Here is a 20299-nt window from a genome sequence, read left to right on the forward strand (position 1 = left end):
TTTAGTAGAAACAAGATGACCTCACGGCTATGACCTTTGGCTATGGAAAACAGACAATAGCTGGTCTTTGGAATATGCAGACACACCTTGATAATGGTAGCGAGGATCCTCCGAATGCTCGTTTTCTCCAAGTTGAATATTTTGGGCCTAAGGGAAGTAAGATGGTGTGATTCTGGAGAGTACTCCTCTCCCTCATACGATAATGTGCTTTGTATTATGCTATGAAAACCGAGAGCCGATGCGAATTTGATATAGCTACCGTAATATGCGCTCTCTTGATCTCGGAGCCGGTTTTCAACAGGATTCTGACTTGCAAGATTCTCATCCAGGTTAAGGAGCATCACAATTGTAAAGTGCTGTGTGTCAACGGAGACTTCCGATGTAGTGGAGGAGGATCCTTTTTACGAGCAATTATACGGAGTTCCGTGGGGACTTCCTAAAAGGCGACATTGTGTTCGTGATGGGTGATCTGAATGCTAAGGTGGGCTCTAAAAACACCTTGCTCGGAGATGTGATGGGGAAACACGGTCTTGGCGGCCATAATGATAATGGTGGGAGCTTTGTGGATTTCTGCAATTTTCACCACCTTGTTATTGGTGGCACATTGTTCGAGCACAGAACCTGCCATAAGGTCAGTTGGATTTTAATTAATCGACACCGCACGAGCAATCAGATTAACCATGTGGTGATCAGCAGTAGATTTAGAAGTTGTCTTGTAACGAGAAAGGCATTGACGTTGGCCTCGAAAGGGATCACTATCTAATGGTTGCTTACGTTTGCATGTGGTCGCAAATCTTTCGACGGTCTTGTGACGGACGTCAACGGTTGACTTCTCGTCCAGGATGGCGAGCAACTAAAGAGATGGAAAAAGAAAACTTGAACACGGTTCTTAGCAGTATCACATCCGCGGTTCCTCTTCTTGCAGCTGAAATGGTTAGTCGTAGCATGCGGATAAGGACTGGTTCTCCATGCAGAAAAGAAATCATTCATTCAACCGGAGTAAACCCGCTGGGTTTGACGGTTTCCCAGCAAAGTTGTTTGTAGCTGCAGCCGCAGTTACCCCCAGATCTCCTACTTCCATTCGTACGAACATTTTCGGAATCCGAGACCTTTCCCAAAGAGAGGAAGAAGGGAATGCTCGATAAGATTCCAAAGAACTCCACACTCATTTTCATTGTGAATTGGAGGGGTAGATGCGTGCTCCCTCCGTCGCAAAGATAATTGTTAAAATAATCATGAAGCGCATCAAAGAACATCTCGAAAGCTTGATCGATAGAGAGGAGCCTTGTTTCCGCTCCGAATTCTCCTCAATGACCACATCAATACCCGTGTGCGAAGTTTAGATCTTCGCTTCATCTGCTCTTCATCGATTTCGAGAAGACGATCAACAGCGTGAACAGGGAGTGTATTTGGTGAGCTCTACGCAGGATGGGTATTCTGGAGAAACTAATAACTATTATAAGAGCGAATGCTATGATGGTACAAAATGTGGCGTGATGTACCGTGGTAAAATCTCGGAGGATTTTGAGGTCTAAAACGGGATCCATTAGAGCTTCATCTTGTCAGCGATACTATTTCTTCTTGTTATCGGCGACGTTGTTCGTCTGCCTTGTCGGAGAACGTGGAAGACATCAATGGACTGTGACATCTTTCCTCAAGCACCTCGCCTACCTTGATGATATCTGCTTGCTCTCTCACCGGGTCATGGACATTGGGCAAATGATTCTGGATTTGTAAAGAGAAACAAGTAGAGTTAGACTGAAGATAAACACCAACTAAGCCAATGTTCTCTGTCTGATGAGTCATCGCATCTGCTATCTGCATTAATGGGAAGAGCATTGAAGGCGTCGATGAATTTGTATATCTAGAAAACCTGGTTTCTGCCGATAATGACACCAAACTGGATGATGTCCGACGCATTAACAATGTCTAACATTTCGGAATGTAGTTATCTCATCAAAAAAAGTGACAATAACCAGGCCGAAAACTATCGACTTTTATCCATCCTTTTCTGGTTCTCCAAAATTTTTGAAAGATACGTAAAAGACTGCATTTCGTCTGGTTTCAATTACCTCATTATAAAAGGCCAATATGGGTTTCAATCCGGTCGCGCTATTGTGACCAATTTGTTGGAATTCACCAACTTTGTTGCGAAGTCAGTAAATACAAGAAACGACGTCCATATATACTGACATCTTTAAAGCTTTTGATTCCATTGACCACTCCTTGCTTCTCACCAAACTGAGATGGTATGGATTTCCGACAAGTGTTCTTTCCTGGTTAAGATCTTATTTAAATGGTAGAGTAAATTGTGTTTTCTTCAATGGTTGTTCTTCATCATCGAGTGTACCCCAAGGGTCCATTTCTGTTTTCAATTGTGTGTGATCTGTGAATGATCTTCCTTCCTTGTTCGGTTTGCCTACTGATCAGTGTAGCCTTCAGTCAAATCTTGACACAATATCTCAGTGGTGCGTTCTTAACAAGTTGCTACTTAATGTGATGAAATGCTACTCTTTATGCTATTTACTAAAAACTTGTGCCCGGACATCCGTTTATTATCTTGATGGCCAACCGTGATTGCCTCTTACAAGGATCTAGGTGTGACCTTTGACAGCAAACTCCGATTTAATTTGTCAATGTACTAAGCCGTGCTTCCAAAATGTCCGGCTTTCCCTTTATAAATCCTTCGTCCGTAATATTCTTGAATATATTTCGGTGGTGTGGTCCCCTAACCATTCCCTGGTATTTTGTCGCTTTTTTTTGTTGGTTTAGTTTTATTCTCCATGGAAAATTTACCATCGCATCGTGTGCAAGGGAGCGTGCCGCAAGAGTCAGGAACGGGTGTACCCTCGGGAACGCAGCCCTTACCCCAGTTCCCTGAGGTCTGACCTCCGCTAACTGATCCCGGAATTCACGGACGAATCAGCGCACGCTCGTTCAATGCACACTATCCGACCAGGGTTCCGAAAGGGCTGACTCCTGATACACGTCACACGTCAACTACCATCTTGGCAGAGCTAGGGTCACATCACTCCATCGACGTCTGTAGAGAGCTGTCGACTCGACGGCTGTGGGGACTTCCAGTGTGTCTCGACATGTACCGGTCATTCGCGGTTCGCTTTTCACCGAGATGTTTCTCAAGGCCTACCTAGGACGTTCTGTATTGTATACTGCCAGCTAGGTGGCCAACTATTTACTCGGGCACTTCGGGGACGTTACATCCCGTATGGTAAGCAACCAGTTAAAAGTCACTGACGACCCCTGAGGAGCTTGATTTTCAAACCACCAACGCGGCCTCTTTTGGGTATCTGATGCAGAGTAATGCGCAATTGTGATGCCTCTTAACCTATACCAGAATCTGGCAATTAAGATCCTGCCAGAAACCGGCTCTGAGCTTATAGGAGCGCCTTTTGCAAGAGATGTTAGCAATAATCTGATATCAGATTTGCGTCTGCTCGGACTTAGCTTTCTAGAGTACAAAAGTGCAGTGTCATAGAAGGGAAGGGAGTCATCCCTCGAGGTCAGCCATCTCAATTTGTTTAGGTCCAAAATGTTTGGGACTCATGATAGCGTTGTCAAGCGTGCACACATCCCAGAAACTATTAGGTTGTTGCAAATGAAATGTCGGATTTTTCAATGAAGTGAAGTTTGTTATGATTTTAATGTTTAAAACTGCCGCAAGGTGACTCTGGTGGTATGGGATAATTGAGTATAAATAGTCGTTCGTTCGATCAAGGAGTCATTTCAGTTTCGATCGTCATTGAAGTTCCAAGTAAAACTCAAAGAAAAAAGGATGGAAGGGAGTCAAAAACGTCTACTTTTTCTATATGAATTTAAACTTGGTCACAACGCAGCGGAGGCAACCAGAAACATTTGCAGAGCATTTGGAGCTGACGCAGCAAACGAACGAACGACACAGCGGTGGTTCGAAAAATTCCGATCAGGCGACATGACCCTCCAAAGTGAACCTCGTGGACACCCAGGACCATCGATCGACAACGACGAGTTGCGTTTGATAGTGGAATCTGATCCCCGATCATCGATTCGTGACATTGCAGAGAAAATAGGCGTACACTATTCGACAGTATCTCGGCACTTACAACAGCTTGGAAAGGTGAAGAAGCTTGATAAGTGGGTTCCGCATGAACTCAACGAGCAAAACATGGCGCTGCGAATGGAAATATCCAGTTCTCTACTCAACCGCAACAGGAACAATCCCTTTTTGCGCAGAATAGTGACATGCGATGAAAAGTGGATATTGTACGACAACCGTGCAGATCAGCGCAATGGCTAGATGCCGATCAGCCTCCACAACACATGCCAAAACCGAGCCTTCACCCGAACAAGGTAATGGTAACTGTTTGGTGGTCTGCATCTGGAATTATTCATTATTCGTTTTTGGAGCGTGGTGAAACAATTAATGCAGAGAAATATTGTGCCCAACTTGATGAAATGCACGAGAAATTACGTGTTCAGCGGCCTAGATTGGTCAACAGAGATGGAGTGATACTGCTCCATGATAACGCCCGACCTCATGTTTCCAGAATGACGGTCCAAAAATTAAATGAATTACGATATGAGACTCTTCCTCATCCACCATATTCACCCGACCTCTCGCCAACCGACTACCACTTTTTTAAGCATTTGGATCAATTTTTGGCGGGGAAACAATTCAGCAATGAAGTAGCTGTCAAAAGTGCCTTTGAAGAATTTCTTAGCTCTAGAAACCCAGACTTTTACGAAACTGGAATAAATGCCCTTGCATCTCGTTGGGAGAAGTGCATTGAAGCTGCTGGTTCTTATTTTGACTAATAAAATTAATTTTCATAAAAGTTATAGTTTTTTGAAATTTTACTCAAATATCCGACATTTCATTTGCAACAACCTAATAATTATAAATCATTTTTGATAGCGAAAAATTGTAGCCGTGAGATCAGTCCTTATCCGAGAGGTTGTGAACGTTTGAGATTTTAAGGTTGGCAGCCCTCGAATTTCTATCTCTCTGCCTTTTACGAAAAGAGACAAATATTTTTTGTGTATTTACAAACTCCAACTATGGTGATGGTGCCCACCGCTTATAAATATTAGTTTTTGCTGTGTGTTTCGACCCCAATTCATAAGAATTACAACCCTGGCTCTTCCCATCATTTCTATAATTCCCGTCTTACTTTATTACTTTATTAACCGACTCTCTTGTTCTATTTTTTTCAGTTCAACGAAAATGATGGGCTCCCGAAAAAGATGTGCAAGAACTGTCTCAAAACATTTGCAGCTTTTAGTGAATTTCGTAAACATTGTGAGAAAGTTCAGGAGCGTCTATTGGCAGTTTTTAGTTTGCAATCCGCAGATGCAGCTACATTGAACTTCGCTGAAGTACCAAAAGCGGAATTTAAGCAAGAGGAAGATCTGGTTATAATAGAGGATTTACACGATGACTTCCTTTTATCCGATAGTGATAATGAAAACAATGACTGTGAGGTATAATATTAAGAACATTAAAGTTGTTTTTAGGTAAATTAGAATAACTTGTCATAGCTACTTGGAAAACCTTCACGTTAGGCTTATTCCTGCCGTGTTCGTCATTGCTATTTTGCCGACTCCGATTCCTTGGTAGAGAAATTAAAATGATGAAAACTGGTGAATTAGGAAGCACATTACCTACCAGGGTAAAAAAGTAGTAGAAAGTATAACTTTAATAGAATATTGGAAACTCTCTCAAATACGTACCGCGGATGTAATATCTGATCGTTTCCTTAATGCTTCATTCTAGAAATATGAAAAGCATTTTTTTATTTAGGAAATGAGAGAGCCTAAGTCTATTCACTTTACGTCGGATCAGATCAAATGGAGAGTCATCCAATGACTTCTCTTTTGGACGTAGCGCCCACATACCTATAAATTTTTTTTCGTTTCCTTCACTTGTTATGGAATATTACCTTTAAAGTCAACAATTCCCTCATTAAATTCTTTTTTTTTCTTTTTTTAGAATAAAACCCAAAGCAAGACAACATTAGACTCTGATAATTTACCTAAGGATGAAATGGTACCGAAGGGAAGTGATTGGAAGTGTGAATACGTCCTAAATTCGGATTCTGATACGGACGATGGGGAGATGGAGGAAACAGAGAAGGGAGATGTGCGACCTGGTGTATCTAAGCTCGAGAGCTCAACTCGAAACCAGAAACAGGAAAAGTCCAATAAAGTACACATTAAAGGTTTGGTATGGATGAAACACAATCAATTTTTAATCATTTAGTTCTAAGGATCATTCCAGAAGATAATTTTGATATTTGGAAAAATTGATTCTTCTTTTAGCTGTTGTTATTGGATCTAAAGGTCTGCACTCTCATTTCCTGACATTGCTAACCAATTGTTTAATTTATCGCTGGCATCTGGCATTTGTGGAAACCTTTTCAACCGCCCTCTTTTTTTTCTAAGATTTATGGTGCTGAGATGGGAATGGTGGTTAGACTCTGGACAGCAGCTAAGTGCTGATATAACACTCTGTCTATACTTGTACGATCTATGATCGAATTGCAAGTTTTGCAGCTTATTATCTGTAGTTTCACAGGACGTTTCATGTTTTTTTTTCAGTATATATGCCTCCTGTTTGCTCCATTGCGGAGTATCTCCTCTTCGTTTTGCTATATCTTTTTCCTATTCAATTTTCAACGTGACTGTGCTTATTATCATCATATTCGGTGCTCTGCATATGCTCTCTGCAGCGGAATAGTAGAAAGATAAACACAAAAGTCCGTGGTGAATTGGGATTCAAACACCAGCATAATCCCATTTTTTTCGACCAAAAATTCCATGACCTTTCGGTCTTGGCTTGATAGCAATAGGTCTCGTCCCCAGCAATGATACGGTTGATAAATGTTGGGTCAAACTCACATTTCTAGTTTTAAAATTGCGAAAAATCGAAGCCACCAGACTGATGTAGCCAACAAGGCGTCTTTTTCATAAATGCACAGCTATAACGGCAAAATTAGGAAAGAATGCCGATAGCAGATATTACAACCTGACAAGTAAAACAAGTCGGGAAACCGGAAGCTGGACGCTTCAGGTACGAAAGGTTTTGTGTATTTCTTAGTACGTAGCACGTAATATATGCATATGTCCACTTTCGGGTGATATTGACATTGATAGTCTTCAATTTTCAAAGAAGCAATAACTTCGAGGTATTATAAATTTGTTAGTAATAGTGCGATTTCCATGGTATGATCATGCTCTACATTATAGCCTATATCACTGCAGAATTTCGTGCCGCTAGGATGAATTTAAGGGAGGTTTCCAGCCAATTACAAAAAATTATAGTAATATTATTAACTTTCTTTGAACAGATATCGGTATGAAAGGTATTTCGGAACCAAGGCACCATATACTGGCAGCCTCCTGATTTTTTTCAGATTTTTCGGTTTGGTAGTTTCTGAGAATGGCCCCCTTAAAGAAATGATTACTTTCAACCCCCGCACTCCCCACGTTTGCAAGAAATGCCAAAATTAAGACCGGCTTCGAAAAGTACTAATCCAGGCCTTTAATTTGATACCCCACATGACTATATTTGATGAAAAAAAATTTTACACTCCCCTTTTGCATGAATGGGGACCCCCCCCCCCTTAAATTCAACGTAAAAGGATGTAACTCACTGTATGTGTGAGCGTTCACGGTTCCCATCTTTCCACCAAATTTGGTGTCAATCGCTATAACCGTCTCCGAGAAAAATGCGTGTGACGGACAGACAGACAGACGGTAAACCGATTTTAATAAGGTTTGGTGTTTACAGGGGAGGAGGAAGGAACGTAAATTGGATCAGTAGATACTTTTTCTTCTTGTTATCGGTGACGCCTTGGTTTTATTGGACCATGTCATCTTTGATTTTTGTTTTTTTTCGTCTTATTGTTTGTCTCCACTGCTGTAAGCTTATCACTTACACAGTATTAAGTGTGATCATAGCAAAACTGAAGCGTAGTTTTCTTGAAAATAAAATATGTGTGAGAATCGGTAACAGCTAATGGACTGCGTGGATATCCTATCCTCCTTCGATTGCGCTGTAACACCTCTTTACTCTATACCGACACATATAAATTGGCTGATTGGCTGTTTTTTTTTAATGAGGAGGTAAGCAGAGTCATAGTGAAGGTAAATACCAACAAAAGCAACATCCAAGAGAATTCCAAATGATGAGCTTTGACGGAATACGAGCTAGATTAGGCCCGGCGGGTTGTGCTACTCCAACATGTCGTATAAACTGGAAAAAGAGTGCAAGCTTTTCGGAAAGTCCATCTGTCTCATGTCTCATTTTGCCAATAGAGCTACTATTTATCTAGTCTACGTTACCGTTCGTCATGAGAAACTACCTCCTTAGCAAGAAGGGTAATCACTCTCACGGCCAGATTAGAGACGGTGCGGTACGCAGACGCCACCCGCAAAGCTCCCCGTCTCTGTACTTGCGCAAGTCGCTTACGATATACTTCCTTGTCAAGAGTGTTAACGCATACCTTTGCGCCGTAGAGCAGATCAGAATTCATCAGGGGACGTTGCTTGCTAACCGTGAGACCCCCAATGTTTGGTCAGTCTAAGATATTTAACCGTTGGTTTTGATATGATTATCGACTCGCCGATAGATACGGAAGGCAGGGTTAGGATACTCTTTTTGTCAAGATGACTACTTCGGTTTTTTCCAGTTGAAATCTTGAGCAGTCATCCATCCGCTTACTCGTCGCATCAATATGCCAAGTCTGGTTTGCGCCTGTTCGACAGTGCGTCCTGCAACAAGCGTCGCGACATCATCAGCATAACCGACCAGGTGCGACTCTTCTGTCATGTCGAGCCTCAGCAGGCTATCATAATATGCGTTTCAAAGAACCGGCCCTAGGATGGCTCCTTTCGCTACCCACGACGTGACTTCCACTCTCGAATGATCCTCTTTCGTTTTATAGAGCAGGGAGCGGTTTCTCAGATAGTCCCTCAATATCCGTAAAAAATAATTCGGCACGGGGAAAGTATTATCTAGTATGCTTAGAATGCCTTTCCATTTTAAGGAATTAAAGGCATTTCTATCGTCACGTTACGAAGAACACCACCTATCGAGCTCGATAGCTTCCTCTCGATGAACGGGATCCATGACTTACATGACAGCTTCAACTGTGGATCTCCCTGTTCCAAAGCCAAACTGCCGTGGGGATAAGTCTCCAGAAGCACGTATTACCTCAGCGAGTCTAATCTTGTTGAGCTTTTCGAGCACTTTCCCAACAGTATCAAAGATACGAAGTAGTTGGTATGGAGACGGCGGCAGCTCAGGATGCCCTTCCCTTTGCTGATCAGCGCAAGCTACCTTCCAAGTAGAATGGAAAATGCTCTCGTTTAGGCAAGCGTTGAATTTGCCGAGTAGTAAGGTCTGGCCAATATTGGAGCACCAGTGTGTATATCTCTGCCGAGATACCATCGGATCCTTTTCGTTTTTTTTTTCACAGAGAGGACTGCCTCTTCCAACTCTTTTATAGAGAAAAGTGTTCTTGGCATCGTCCGCGCTGGTGTCACCTTCCCATATGGGATGTACAAGGAATAGTGCCCCTACAATGCAATTCATATGCTTGGCCTTAAGTGAATAGGGTTTCCGGAGATCCCCAATTTTTTGGATTACTAGTTTGTAACCGAGTTCCTACGGGTCCCCATTTACCTCGTCAACTAGGGTCTGCCAGCAGTAAGCTTTGCTTTTGTTCATTGCGTTTTGGCTCATCTGGACTCTATCATTGTGGTACATGCTCCCTCATGGTCGTTTAAACCTTGTGCCAAGCGGCGGAGTTTGTCATATTCCTTCCGGAGCTCTGCAATTTCTGCTGTCCACTAATCCATAGAAGGCTTGCCCTTCTGGGTATGGAAGCACCACAGGCCGCTGTTATCAGGTTTATAACTGAATTTACGGCATTGTCAGCTACAACGCCGCTACTCCCAGTAGTGCCCTCTAGCACGCCCCACCTGCTACAAGGGTTTCGAGAGGTTGTGCCAACTAATTCGGAGGCGTTGTATTGATGGTCGCTTGCCGAGAAGTCTTCCAGAACTCGCCACCCATTCACCAGCGACACCAGTGATTTTTATGTGAAGGTTACATCTGGAATGCTTCCTCCGCAGCCTACGAGTCATGTTCTCGCCGCCATTTCGAGAATTTGTTTCCCTCTGGAGTCTGGATTACGTCCCATTCAAATTCCCTGGCATTGAAGTCACCCTCGACCAGGATCCGCTTTTCTGTGCCCAAGATAGCACCCTCCAGAGCATCAAACCTGCGTCGAAGTTCGGCATCGTCTCATTCGATATTAGGTAAACATTGAAAAACGTTACCCCTAAGCACCGAATCCAGATAAAGCCGTCCCCCAGGCCTTGGGCAAGAACCCTAAATGGTAACGGTACCTAACATGTCGGGGTACCACGAAGCTGGATGCTTATTTCGGCACTGTTCACTGATAGGCACTAGATCAGCTTTAATCTCCGTAGTAAATTGCTGTAGCAAATTGTGGGCGGTTTCAGTCTGGTGCATATTGATCTGTAGGGTGGGGATCATGTTAGCCGCGTCCTAGTTTTTCCATTTCTGCCCTCAAAACTGAACGTTCCGAGCCGGCAGTGTGCGCAAAATTTTCATCAGACGTGCCGCGATCCCTGCATAGAACGCAACTCGCCTTTTGGTTACAGGTTTTGCTTTGTGGTCTACCTGGCTCTATCCGTGGCACGTTGCCCTCCTGCCAGGTCCCCGGTAGGTTGCAAACGTGTGTCCATAATCTAAACAACTGTAACATTTGGTATGCTCCTACTGCTACTCAACCAATTCTGATTTTCCCGCTGTTAAGAAATTTCCTCGCGTATTGTTTGGCAACTTCCATCCCAGCAAGTTTTTAGCTTCGCTAGTTCGCGAAGGTAATACCATTCCAGGCATTGGCTACCTCCGGACATTCGCATTTAATGGCATTCTTTTTTGTGAGGCAGTCAATATCTCGGATTTCCAGAGAGTACGTGGGTTCTAGACTAGAAACCAAAGCCATCTCTCCCAGAGTCCCTTTATCTGTTATCCTCGGGACTTCGACTAAGGCTTCATCACCCTTCGTTTTTCGAAAGGAAGACACTTCCGCTCTTCAGGCTTGGTTCTATAACGAATTTCGCTGAATACTTCCGCAAAAGTCTTGCCTTCCGTCGGCGTAATAAGTAGATCTGATCGTCTAGTCCTCCTTCGTATCCGCATCTTTTCTTCTGTTGCTCCACCTTTCGTGTCCGCCTTAATTTTAGGCAGAGGTTTTTCTGACGACACGTCGTGTTGTCTTCTTTTATCCCTCTTAACCTTCTTTTTTGGAGCCCTGAAGAGTACCTGAGTAAAGTCTTCTTCAGATGGCCCTTTCTCCTTTCATGTTTTCCCCAGTTCGCTCTGTAACGGGCCATCTGCGAAATCATGTTTCCCTCTTTGTCTGGGCAGAATGAGCATTGCGGTGTATAAGGCTTCATCTTGCTGGCTTGCTAAAACTTCCGCCCCTGATGCGGCTGCTAACTATACTTCTCGAGCTCACAGATTTGTTGGTTATCCCAGGCTTTCTTTTTCTGTCTGTGAATTCGCTTCTTTATTCGACGAAGTTCATGCGTGCCCGCGTTCTTTGAGATTGTAGCATTGACATGCAGCATTCTTCCGTTCCGTTGTTAGCTTACATTCATCGACGGAGCCAAGTACGTTTGTGGCCATATTAATGCATATATCTCCGCCTGAAAAACAGACGCTCTGCAACGGGCTATCTGCGATCTTTTTGGCGCTTGCGGTGCTTTCAGCGGGGGACGCAATTGCTTCTGCTTTTAGCGCATCTTCTGTTGCTCTCTATATCCGCCTGTAGTATGAAATTCGATCCAGGAACTCATTCAGATTCATTAGCTCGTTTTTCACACCTTTGCTGATGTTTTTCTGGAGGAACGTCGCAGACCACATGCGCTTCACAACTGCTGCACATTTCTTGATAAGCCTTTCCTCTTCGACTTTCACAAGAACAGTTGCTTACACTTCCACTCGGCTTATATTCGACGCCATCTGGTCAGTTTCAGCAGTTTTCACGGTGCTTCTTTCCGCAACAACAGCACTGCATGGTACTGTCTGGGTTGCCGTCTCCGTCCCAGGTGCCGAATTACTTTGCGTGTCTTCCTCTTTATTTGGGCACCCCCATGTCTCGAATTTCAGCCCTTTCTGCGTCCTTCACTGGGGGTTACGCCGAGAGACGCGTTTTCGTGCTGCATACATACAAACGCAGCCAACTCTTTCTCCGTTTTCGCTGTTTTCTCATTTATGTCGTTTTTATTCTTCATTGAAGTTTTTACCAGCGCATCGTGTGCAATGGTCAGAAACGGGTATAGTCCCCTGAGGCCTGACCTACGCTGAGCTGATCCCGGAAGTCAGCGCTCTACTAATACCAGTTCAATGCACACTACCCGATCAGGGTCCCGAATGGACTGGCTCCAGATACACGCCACAACTACCACCTTAGCAGAACTAGGCTCACAAAACCCCATCAACGTTGGCAAGGAGTTGTAGACGGCTGCGTGTACTTCTCTTCTCTGGACTCCTGGATCTCCTGTAAAATCTCACGTATTTTGGGAATATCCTAATTTCCGTTCTATTCCTCTAAATAAACAACCGAATCATAGAATTAATTTCTATTTTTTTTCTATTTGCAGTTCAAAAATATTGAAAGGAAGGAGACATGTCCTTATTGTCACAATAAATTTGCTCGTGTGAGGCTGCATATTCAGCTGTGCCCCAAAGTCATTGGGAAGCTGTGCAAATATTGTACTCGACGATTTGAATCTGATGAAGAATTGGAGGAGCACATTGACACTATGCATTCCGAAGGACAACCTGCTTGCCCCATTTGTTTTTGCAGTTTTCAAACTTTCAATCAACGCACAAACCATATGCGAAAAATACACGAACGAGGACTCACTAAATGTGAAATATGTAACATAGACTTTCATAGTAAATATTATCTGATAAAGCATAATAAGAAAGAGCATATCGCCGTTGTCAATCGGGAGTGTCCCGAGTGTAAGAAAGTGCTAAAAACTGAATACACTTATGAACGCCACATGAAAGCCCATACCGACGAAAAACTTTTCCAGTGCAAACATTGCGGGAAAGGTTTCATGCAACCGCGTAACATGAGAATTCACGAAGCTAAACATACTGGTCCTGTGGAACGAAGCTTTTTATGTGATATGTGTGGAGAATGTAAGTTTAGAATGTCACGAATTTTTTATTGTATACATATTTCTTTCTACCTGTAAATGTACGAATTCAGAATTTGAGAAATTGTGGAGAGGGGACTCTTTGCCGTACCTTTAAAACGAATAGTGGGTCCTGAAATAATTCGTGCTCGCCTTAGAAGAGATGAGTTATCACTCTTAGATGCCATCCTGTAATCTCTGCGACGATTTAACTTTCAACTTTCAGCAATTCCTTATTTTATCCGTGGAAGTAATTTGGTGTGTCGAGTCTTTGTATATATTTCGTACTACGCTACTCGTGTTTTAATTCTGATCAAAAGTACCTCGACTTTGGAATACGTGATATTTTTTGTTTGGTCGGAGGTTGATGTCGGGACCCTTTTTGTTACACATATCTTTTTCTGACCGTAAGTAAACAATAAGTTCAAAAAGGGCGACATTGCGGTAAATTTTAAATGTGAGATGTTCGTTGATCCGTCAATCACAAAGAAACTAGGTTGCGCTGATGCGTGAAGCAATTTTATAACGCGCTCACCATTGGCCGATAGCATTGGTCCGAGATATGTCAATCGTTCGGTTCGACAGGTCGTTGCCACTGACAGTTAAAGATCCTCTTGTCTTACACCGTTGTTAGTGTTGAATGGTCCCGAGGGTGATCCTGCTGCCTCGCTCATTGGTCAGCCTAGTCAATCTTACCATTTTCTTCGGGATACCGAATTCTCTCATGGTGTACAATTCTACCCTGGCTATGCTGGTGGGTTTGAAGTCGACGTTTTTCATCGCTTGCCACAGAGAGAAAATCTGAACTGTTGCTGATTTGCTGGGAATGAAGCCTCTTTGGCAAGGGCCGGTGATGTTCTGGGCGTATGTGGCTGACCGACCTAGCAAGATAGCGGAGAATATCTTATATATGGTATTCAGTAACGCGGTACATCTATAATTGTCCCCTGTTTGTGTATAATAATAATAATCGTTGGCGCAACAATCCATGTTGGATCAGGGCCTTGAAGTGTGTTAGAGCACTTCATTCAAGACCGTAACGGTACACTAGGAGGCAATGTGGTCAGCATTGCGCTCGCCCGAGATTATTACCCTGATTTGACTCAGCTATTCATTCACAGCTGAGTCGACTGGTATCCGACATCAAATCACGATACAAATTTCACTGCCACCAGTGAGATTTGAACCGCGACCTTCCGTACGACAGCCTTCCGCTCTAACCACTCAGCTATCCTTTTTGTGTATAGGACAGATAAATGCCATGTCCATGGTTAGTGGTGGCAGCATTTGTCCGTCGTGTTCAGTTGGTAGGACCACCAACTCGCTGATATTTTGATTATTGAGCAGTAGTGCTGAACCCCTCGCTCCAAAATGCCCATACGGTCGGAAATCAGATTTCCCTCTTTGTCTGGGCAGGATGAGCATCGGGGTGTCTAAGGCTCCATCCTGTTGAATTACTGAGAAAACCTCCGCCCCTGGTGCGGGTGCTAACTGTACTTCTCGAGTTTCCAGATTTATTGGTTATCCCAGCCTTCCTTTTTCTGTCTACGAAGTCACTTCTCCACTCGACGGAGTTTGTGATAGGTCTCTGTGCGTGCCCGAGAGTGTATGATTACCCGGTATGCATCATTCTTCCGTTCTGTTGCTAGCTTACATTCATCGTCGTACTGGCCGTCCCAACTTTTTCTATCGATTAGGGCCAAGCATGTTTTTGGCCGTATTAATGATGATTTCTGCATATATTTCCGCCTGAAAAACAGTTGTATGTTGACCTAGAGCTTGTGACTTTTCGTGCCTCAGGTTCACTCCATGTATCCCAACTGCAATCCCGTCTTTTGTCTTAGATCCATCTTTGCACCACATGGTTCCTCAGATGGCTATCATTCCAATGTTTCTAGTTCTCCTTAATTATCGTGGTCTCGACCTTGAGAGTCAGTATTTGAAGGCGGTAGTATTAGTACCGATTTCCATGGTTGAGTTTGTGATTATTTTGGTGGTTCTGCTACGGCCACAGGTGCACATGCCGTTCAACTGAAGCTGGACGCTGCAAGATTTGCTTCTCTTTTTACCATGAGTTCGAAACGTGGCAATTGCATCAGTGTCACCAGGGAAAGGGTGGATATGCTCCTCATGGCACACGATAACTACGTTGAGGGCGTGTTTCAACTTTCTTCTTTTATCCGCGATTTTTAACAAAGGAACATAATATGCTTCGCGATAGACCAACGACGAAGGCAAGCAGTCTGTTCTATATCATTAGACATATAGGGCGATATGAAGAGGGCTGCTGGTTTTTAGGGTTCCAGTAGCAGAACCAACTTCTGCTTTTTCCACTGAGGGGGAAACACTACATCCATAATGCAAGATTCAGATGCGTTTATGAGCGATGTGGGTCTGATTTTAGCAGCTAAACTTTCGTTCAATCCCGGAACCTTATTATCCTCAATTCGTCCAGTTCGCTAGTTCGTCAGTCACCCCAAGGCTCAAGAAGACGTAATGTTGAACCGTTGGCTGAGGTTCGCTTTCTTCATGTGTGAGCACATCACTAATTTTTGCGCACGGATGTGGTCCGTTGGAACCTTATAGGCGTGCCTCACGGGTTCGTATTTACCTCAAGTCACAACTGTCTGCAGCAATTCCGATTACTTTTCCTTATGGTCTTCTTAAGCCTACTTCAAAAATTTCAGTATTCCTTCTTCATCGGCCAATGCTGGCTTAATTCTCGTTCTTTGGCGAAGTCTCCTTGCTCGCAGATGCGCTAATCTTAATAGCGACATTTTCTGGTCCACCAGTAGTTTGGTTTCCTACTGTGATGGAAATGTCATCGCATAGTAGAGTTGACTCACCTTTTCCTGTGCCATTCGCTTCGGGCCGTGATCGTCTTTTAAAGTCGCCAGGAATGTTCCTCCTCGAAAGCTCCAGTGGATCATCCAGCTATTATAGTTCTTTCACGTTTGTTACTCCTTGGATTGCTACCTTCTCGATTGTGGTCTCCTCCATTTTTAATATCGAGAAAAATGGCCTACAGGAGTAGGGTTCACTCACGTGGCAGACCACCCCGTTTGCCAACGAGGTATTGATGTAAATCAGAACGAACCTAACCCTCTGCCTCGAAAGGTGGGCATGTATCCTATGTTGACTAGTACAATGTCTAGCTTTGCGATGATTTTAAGTAGGATTTGGTCCCTGATCTTTGTCATTCAGCTTCCCCATTCCAAGCCACACAGTTGAAATCGCCGTCAATAATTTTAGTGCTGTGGTTTCTAGCGTCCAACACCAAGCATCCCTTCATATTGGGCTATTGTTGCACTAAGAGGGCATACCAGTTGCAGATGTGAACGCCATGGACTTTTGCCCGTACAAAGCCTTTCGTTTTTTGCATGACTTACCATCCACATGCATGGAGCATCTCCTGAGATTGGCATAGGATCTAACCTAATCTTACCCCGCTCGTGATTATCAATTTAACCGCTGATTTTCCGGTGAAATCAGCGGTCTGTGTACCCCTATATGCTTTTCTTATCCTCTTTATTGGACTCTCTTCTATTCCGCAATGCTTAAATTGTTCCCTCTTAGCACTCTTCCTGTGCGGTACTGTGCCAAGAGTTCTTGGGGCGAACCGCTCGTCGGCCATTTTGGGAGAGAAGATTTCACTGCATGGCGTAGCTAGCAATGCAATTGTCTTCCCTCCTTAATGTGTGACCTATTCACTACCACTTCCGCCTTCAATTACCCCCATCGATTTCTTCGTTTGTAAGAGTATCAGGCCACCGTATTCCTATGATACGTTGCAGACAGTTGTTCATGAAAGCTTGGAGGGTTCGAGTGATAGTGAGAGTTACTTTCCATGTGCTACTTCCAGAAGACAACACTAGCACGGAACAGTCTCGACTTGATCTTGCTGTTGAGATAACTGCATTTCCAGATTTCCGACAAGGTAGCGAAAGCGGATTTAGCGTGGTTATTGCGCTGGGCGTCATCCAGTTCCGTGCGACCGTCGCGTCGGCAGAAACCAAACTTTCTAGCTATACAAATCGATCGATGCCTTCGGTGCTTTGTTCATTTATGCAGATAGGGAGAATGCAATGCCCCGTCAGACTAACAATTTTGGTTTTGCTAGTGTTTCTCTTCAGTCCAACTCTACTTGCCTCCCTTTCCAAATCCAAAGCCTATTGGCCAAGATCCATGACTCCGTGAGAGAGGGAACATATGTCTCTTTCCTAACCCAGAGTCATTTGGCCAAGATCTGGTCATGAACCTTGAGCGTGAGAGCGGTAGGAGAGCAAACAGATGTTATCAGCGTAGTCGAAAGCTTGGGAAAAATGTCATCGTTCATTGAACTCTTCCACATCCTCCGGACAAGCATGAAGAACGTCATCGATAACAAGAAGAAATACAATCAGTGACAAGATGCAACCCTGGCGGTCTCCGCTTGGACTTCTAATTCCTCTGAGATTGTACCTCGATGCAGCATGTGACATTTGGCGCCATTGTGTGTCGTTCTGATGATAGCTACTAGTTCCTCCAGAATGCCTTTTCCGCTTAAAGCACCCAGACACACTCTCTGTCGGCGCAGTCGAAAACTCTGTCAAGATCTGAACTCCACGCGCTACTCCAAAATGATCCGTAAAGTGTTGATGTGGTCAATGCAGGAGGATCCAGAGCAAAAACCAGCCTGTCCCTGTCTTTCGAGGCCGCTCTCTGCACCTCTATTGTTACGCACATTCAGGAGACAACTCCTAAATCTACTGCTGATCGCAAAGCGGTCAATCTGACTGTCCGTACAGTATCGGCAAGATTAGGTGGACCAAAATTGGTAATGATATACGGTATTGAACATTTTTTCGAGGAACGGAACAAAAGTCCCACCATGTGACTGTGGAGCACACTTCCAGTTACTTTGCTTTGCTTAAACTCATTCCGTCCAGCTAGTGCAGAATTTGGTTAGGGGAGAACTACCTTCGATACTACCCGCCGGAAAGGTCATTTTTTCAGGAATAAACGAACTAGATCCGTGGCTTGATGGAAAGCATGGTGAGGTTGATTATTTCTTTACCTAACACCTAAGTGGGCATGTAGGTTTTCAGTGTTACCTGCACAAGATTGGCAAGGCTCTGCAATGGATTAGTGGGTTTCGTCAACAATTTTATCGTTGGGGTTTTCTTGTTACCAAGGAGGTTGATTGCGATCGGTAGAGGGATCGGATGGCAAGGGGTTTTTTGAACTAATAACCTCAGGTGTTTAGTTGGTAATGGAGCGGCCTATGATCCACAAAAGAGCATATACTTTCCTTATTTCGTATCGATTTTGCGTAGTCGGACAACTTTGAAGCAGAAACCTACTTAAATATGAAAGACTATCGGCTTGGATTCAAAGTGTCAAGCGATCTTTTTTTTATAATTTTAGCATTTCTTGGTTTCACTCATCTACGAGTACATCAAGGTAAAAAACATGCGATCGAGGTGTCGAAGGCATATCAAAAACGAAGCTATATATGTCCAGTTTGCGGAAAGGGCTTCTCTTATAAGGGGCTGGAAAATCACTTTAATAAACATACAGAAGAAGAGAAAAAGGCTTCACCATTAATTAGATATCCAGTAAAAGTGGGTACAACCAAAATTGTGAGATGTAAGTTGTAAAATATATGCGTTTGTGTGTATCTTTACCTGAAGTACTATAAATTTGCAGCGACGAGCACACGTTCGAAAAAAGCAACTTTCAAATGTACTCTCTGTCCTCGTTTCTTTGCTACAACTTATGGTTTAGAACAGCACTTGCAACGGCACGTAGAGAAGCGACCTTTCAACTGTACAGAATGCGGCAACGGGTTCAAACGTATAACTCATTTGAAAGCACATGTACGCCGGATACATCGCAAGGAGAAACGTTGCGTTTGTTTAAAGTGTGGAAAAGGATTTTCGGAAAATTACGAACTACTGTGCCATCAACGGGTCCACGAAGGTAACTTTTACTGATTCAAAGTCAGAATATGTAGCCCTGAACTCATATTTATTAACATTACAATTTTATTAATCTTACAGAAAATTATCCTTATAAATGCAATCAATGTCCTGCTGCCTATAGGTGGCTGCCTAAGCTGCGAGCTCATACGCGGCAACACTCTAATGAAAAACCATACATCTGCCGAATATGTGGAAAACGATACGCTTCCTGCAGTACCTTAAAAAGTATGTTGCTCTCTCACTTCTATGCTTCAAAGTAATTTCTTTTTTGGCTAAAAAATGTCATTGTATCATATTTCGAGACCCAATTGTTCCTTTCTTCAGTGCCAGAGATTGTAATGAGTCGTTCATTTTTACAGATCATTCTCTAACTCATTCGGCCGCAGAATTGAAAAATCTAAATGAGCAGCTGGTAAGCATGTACGAGCAAGAAATGGATGATTTAGCAGCAAATGATGTTGAAAACCACCAACCTAATGATGAGGAACCTAAGGGCTCAAAAACTGATAGCCAAGAAGCTTCATTCAGTAATCAGGAAGATAAAATGAGTATCTTCGAAGACGATGATATTTTGGCATAACAGCAAGACTCGCTGAGAAGAATATTTGAAAATATCAATACAATAAATGTTTTCTAGAAGTTGGTTTGTAATTGAATTGAATCAGGAAAGAATATATTAAGATAAAGAAGAAGGCCAACAGGCCGACCAAGAAAATGCATTGAATGTTGTTAAAAACAAAAATGATCGCGTTGTATTCAAAGCCTCGAAGAAATACTAGGGCGTTTACCTTAGTCGGCGCAACAAGACTGGCTCCGGTTCTGTCTAGAAATCAGCAAGGGTTCTTGATGCATGGATGGCGTCAGGAGGAAGATAAATTAGTTCGAGTAGAATAAATGAATATCTGCACGCTAAATATGGGTACCCTTACTGGAAAGAGGGAGATACTCGCTGGTGTGATACCAAAAGCTGTGACGTAGAACACGAACTAGTTAAAAATGGTTTTAGCATCACCATCTCTGATGCTTTCCGTGATGTCATTAAAGGAGTCGAGAGATTTGATGACCGGTTGCAAAAGCTCACCGCTATATCA

The 20299-nt window shown here is 43.3% G+C and overlaps 1 protein-coding gene across 1 annotated transcript in view; it reads left to right on the forward strand.

Moving 5' to 3' along the window:
* LOC119659112 overlaps positions 1–19847 on the forward strand; it is a 63278-nt gene extending 43431 nt beyond the window's left edge. Inside the window, exons 12-18 of the mRNA XM_038067034.1 lie at positions 5212–5478; positions 5987–6220; positions 12700–13249; positions 18652–18873; positions 18934–19206; positions 19287–19433; positions 19568–19847. Of these exons, the coding sequence (XP_037922962.1) occupies positions 5212–5478; positions 5987–6220; positions 12700–13249; positions 18652–18873; positions 18934–19206; positions 19287–19433; positions 19568–19788 (1914 nt within the window). The 3' untranslated portion in view covers positions 19789–19847. The remainder of the gene's footprint in view (positions 1–5211; positions 5479–5986; positions 6221–12699; positions 13250–18651; positions 18874–18933; positions 19207–19286; positions 19434–19567) is intronic.
* The last annotated feature ends 452 nt before the right edge of the window (positions 19848–20299 follow it).

The sequence above is a fragment of the Hermetia illucens genome, chromosome 6, assembly GCF_905115235.1.
Source record: "Hermetia illucens chromosome 6, iHerIll2.2.curated.20191125, whole genome shotgun sequence".
NCBI classification, from domain to species: Eukaryota; Metazoa; Arthropoda; class Insecta; order Diptera; family Stratiomyidae; genus Hermetia; species Hermetia illucens.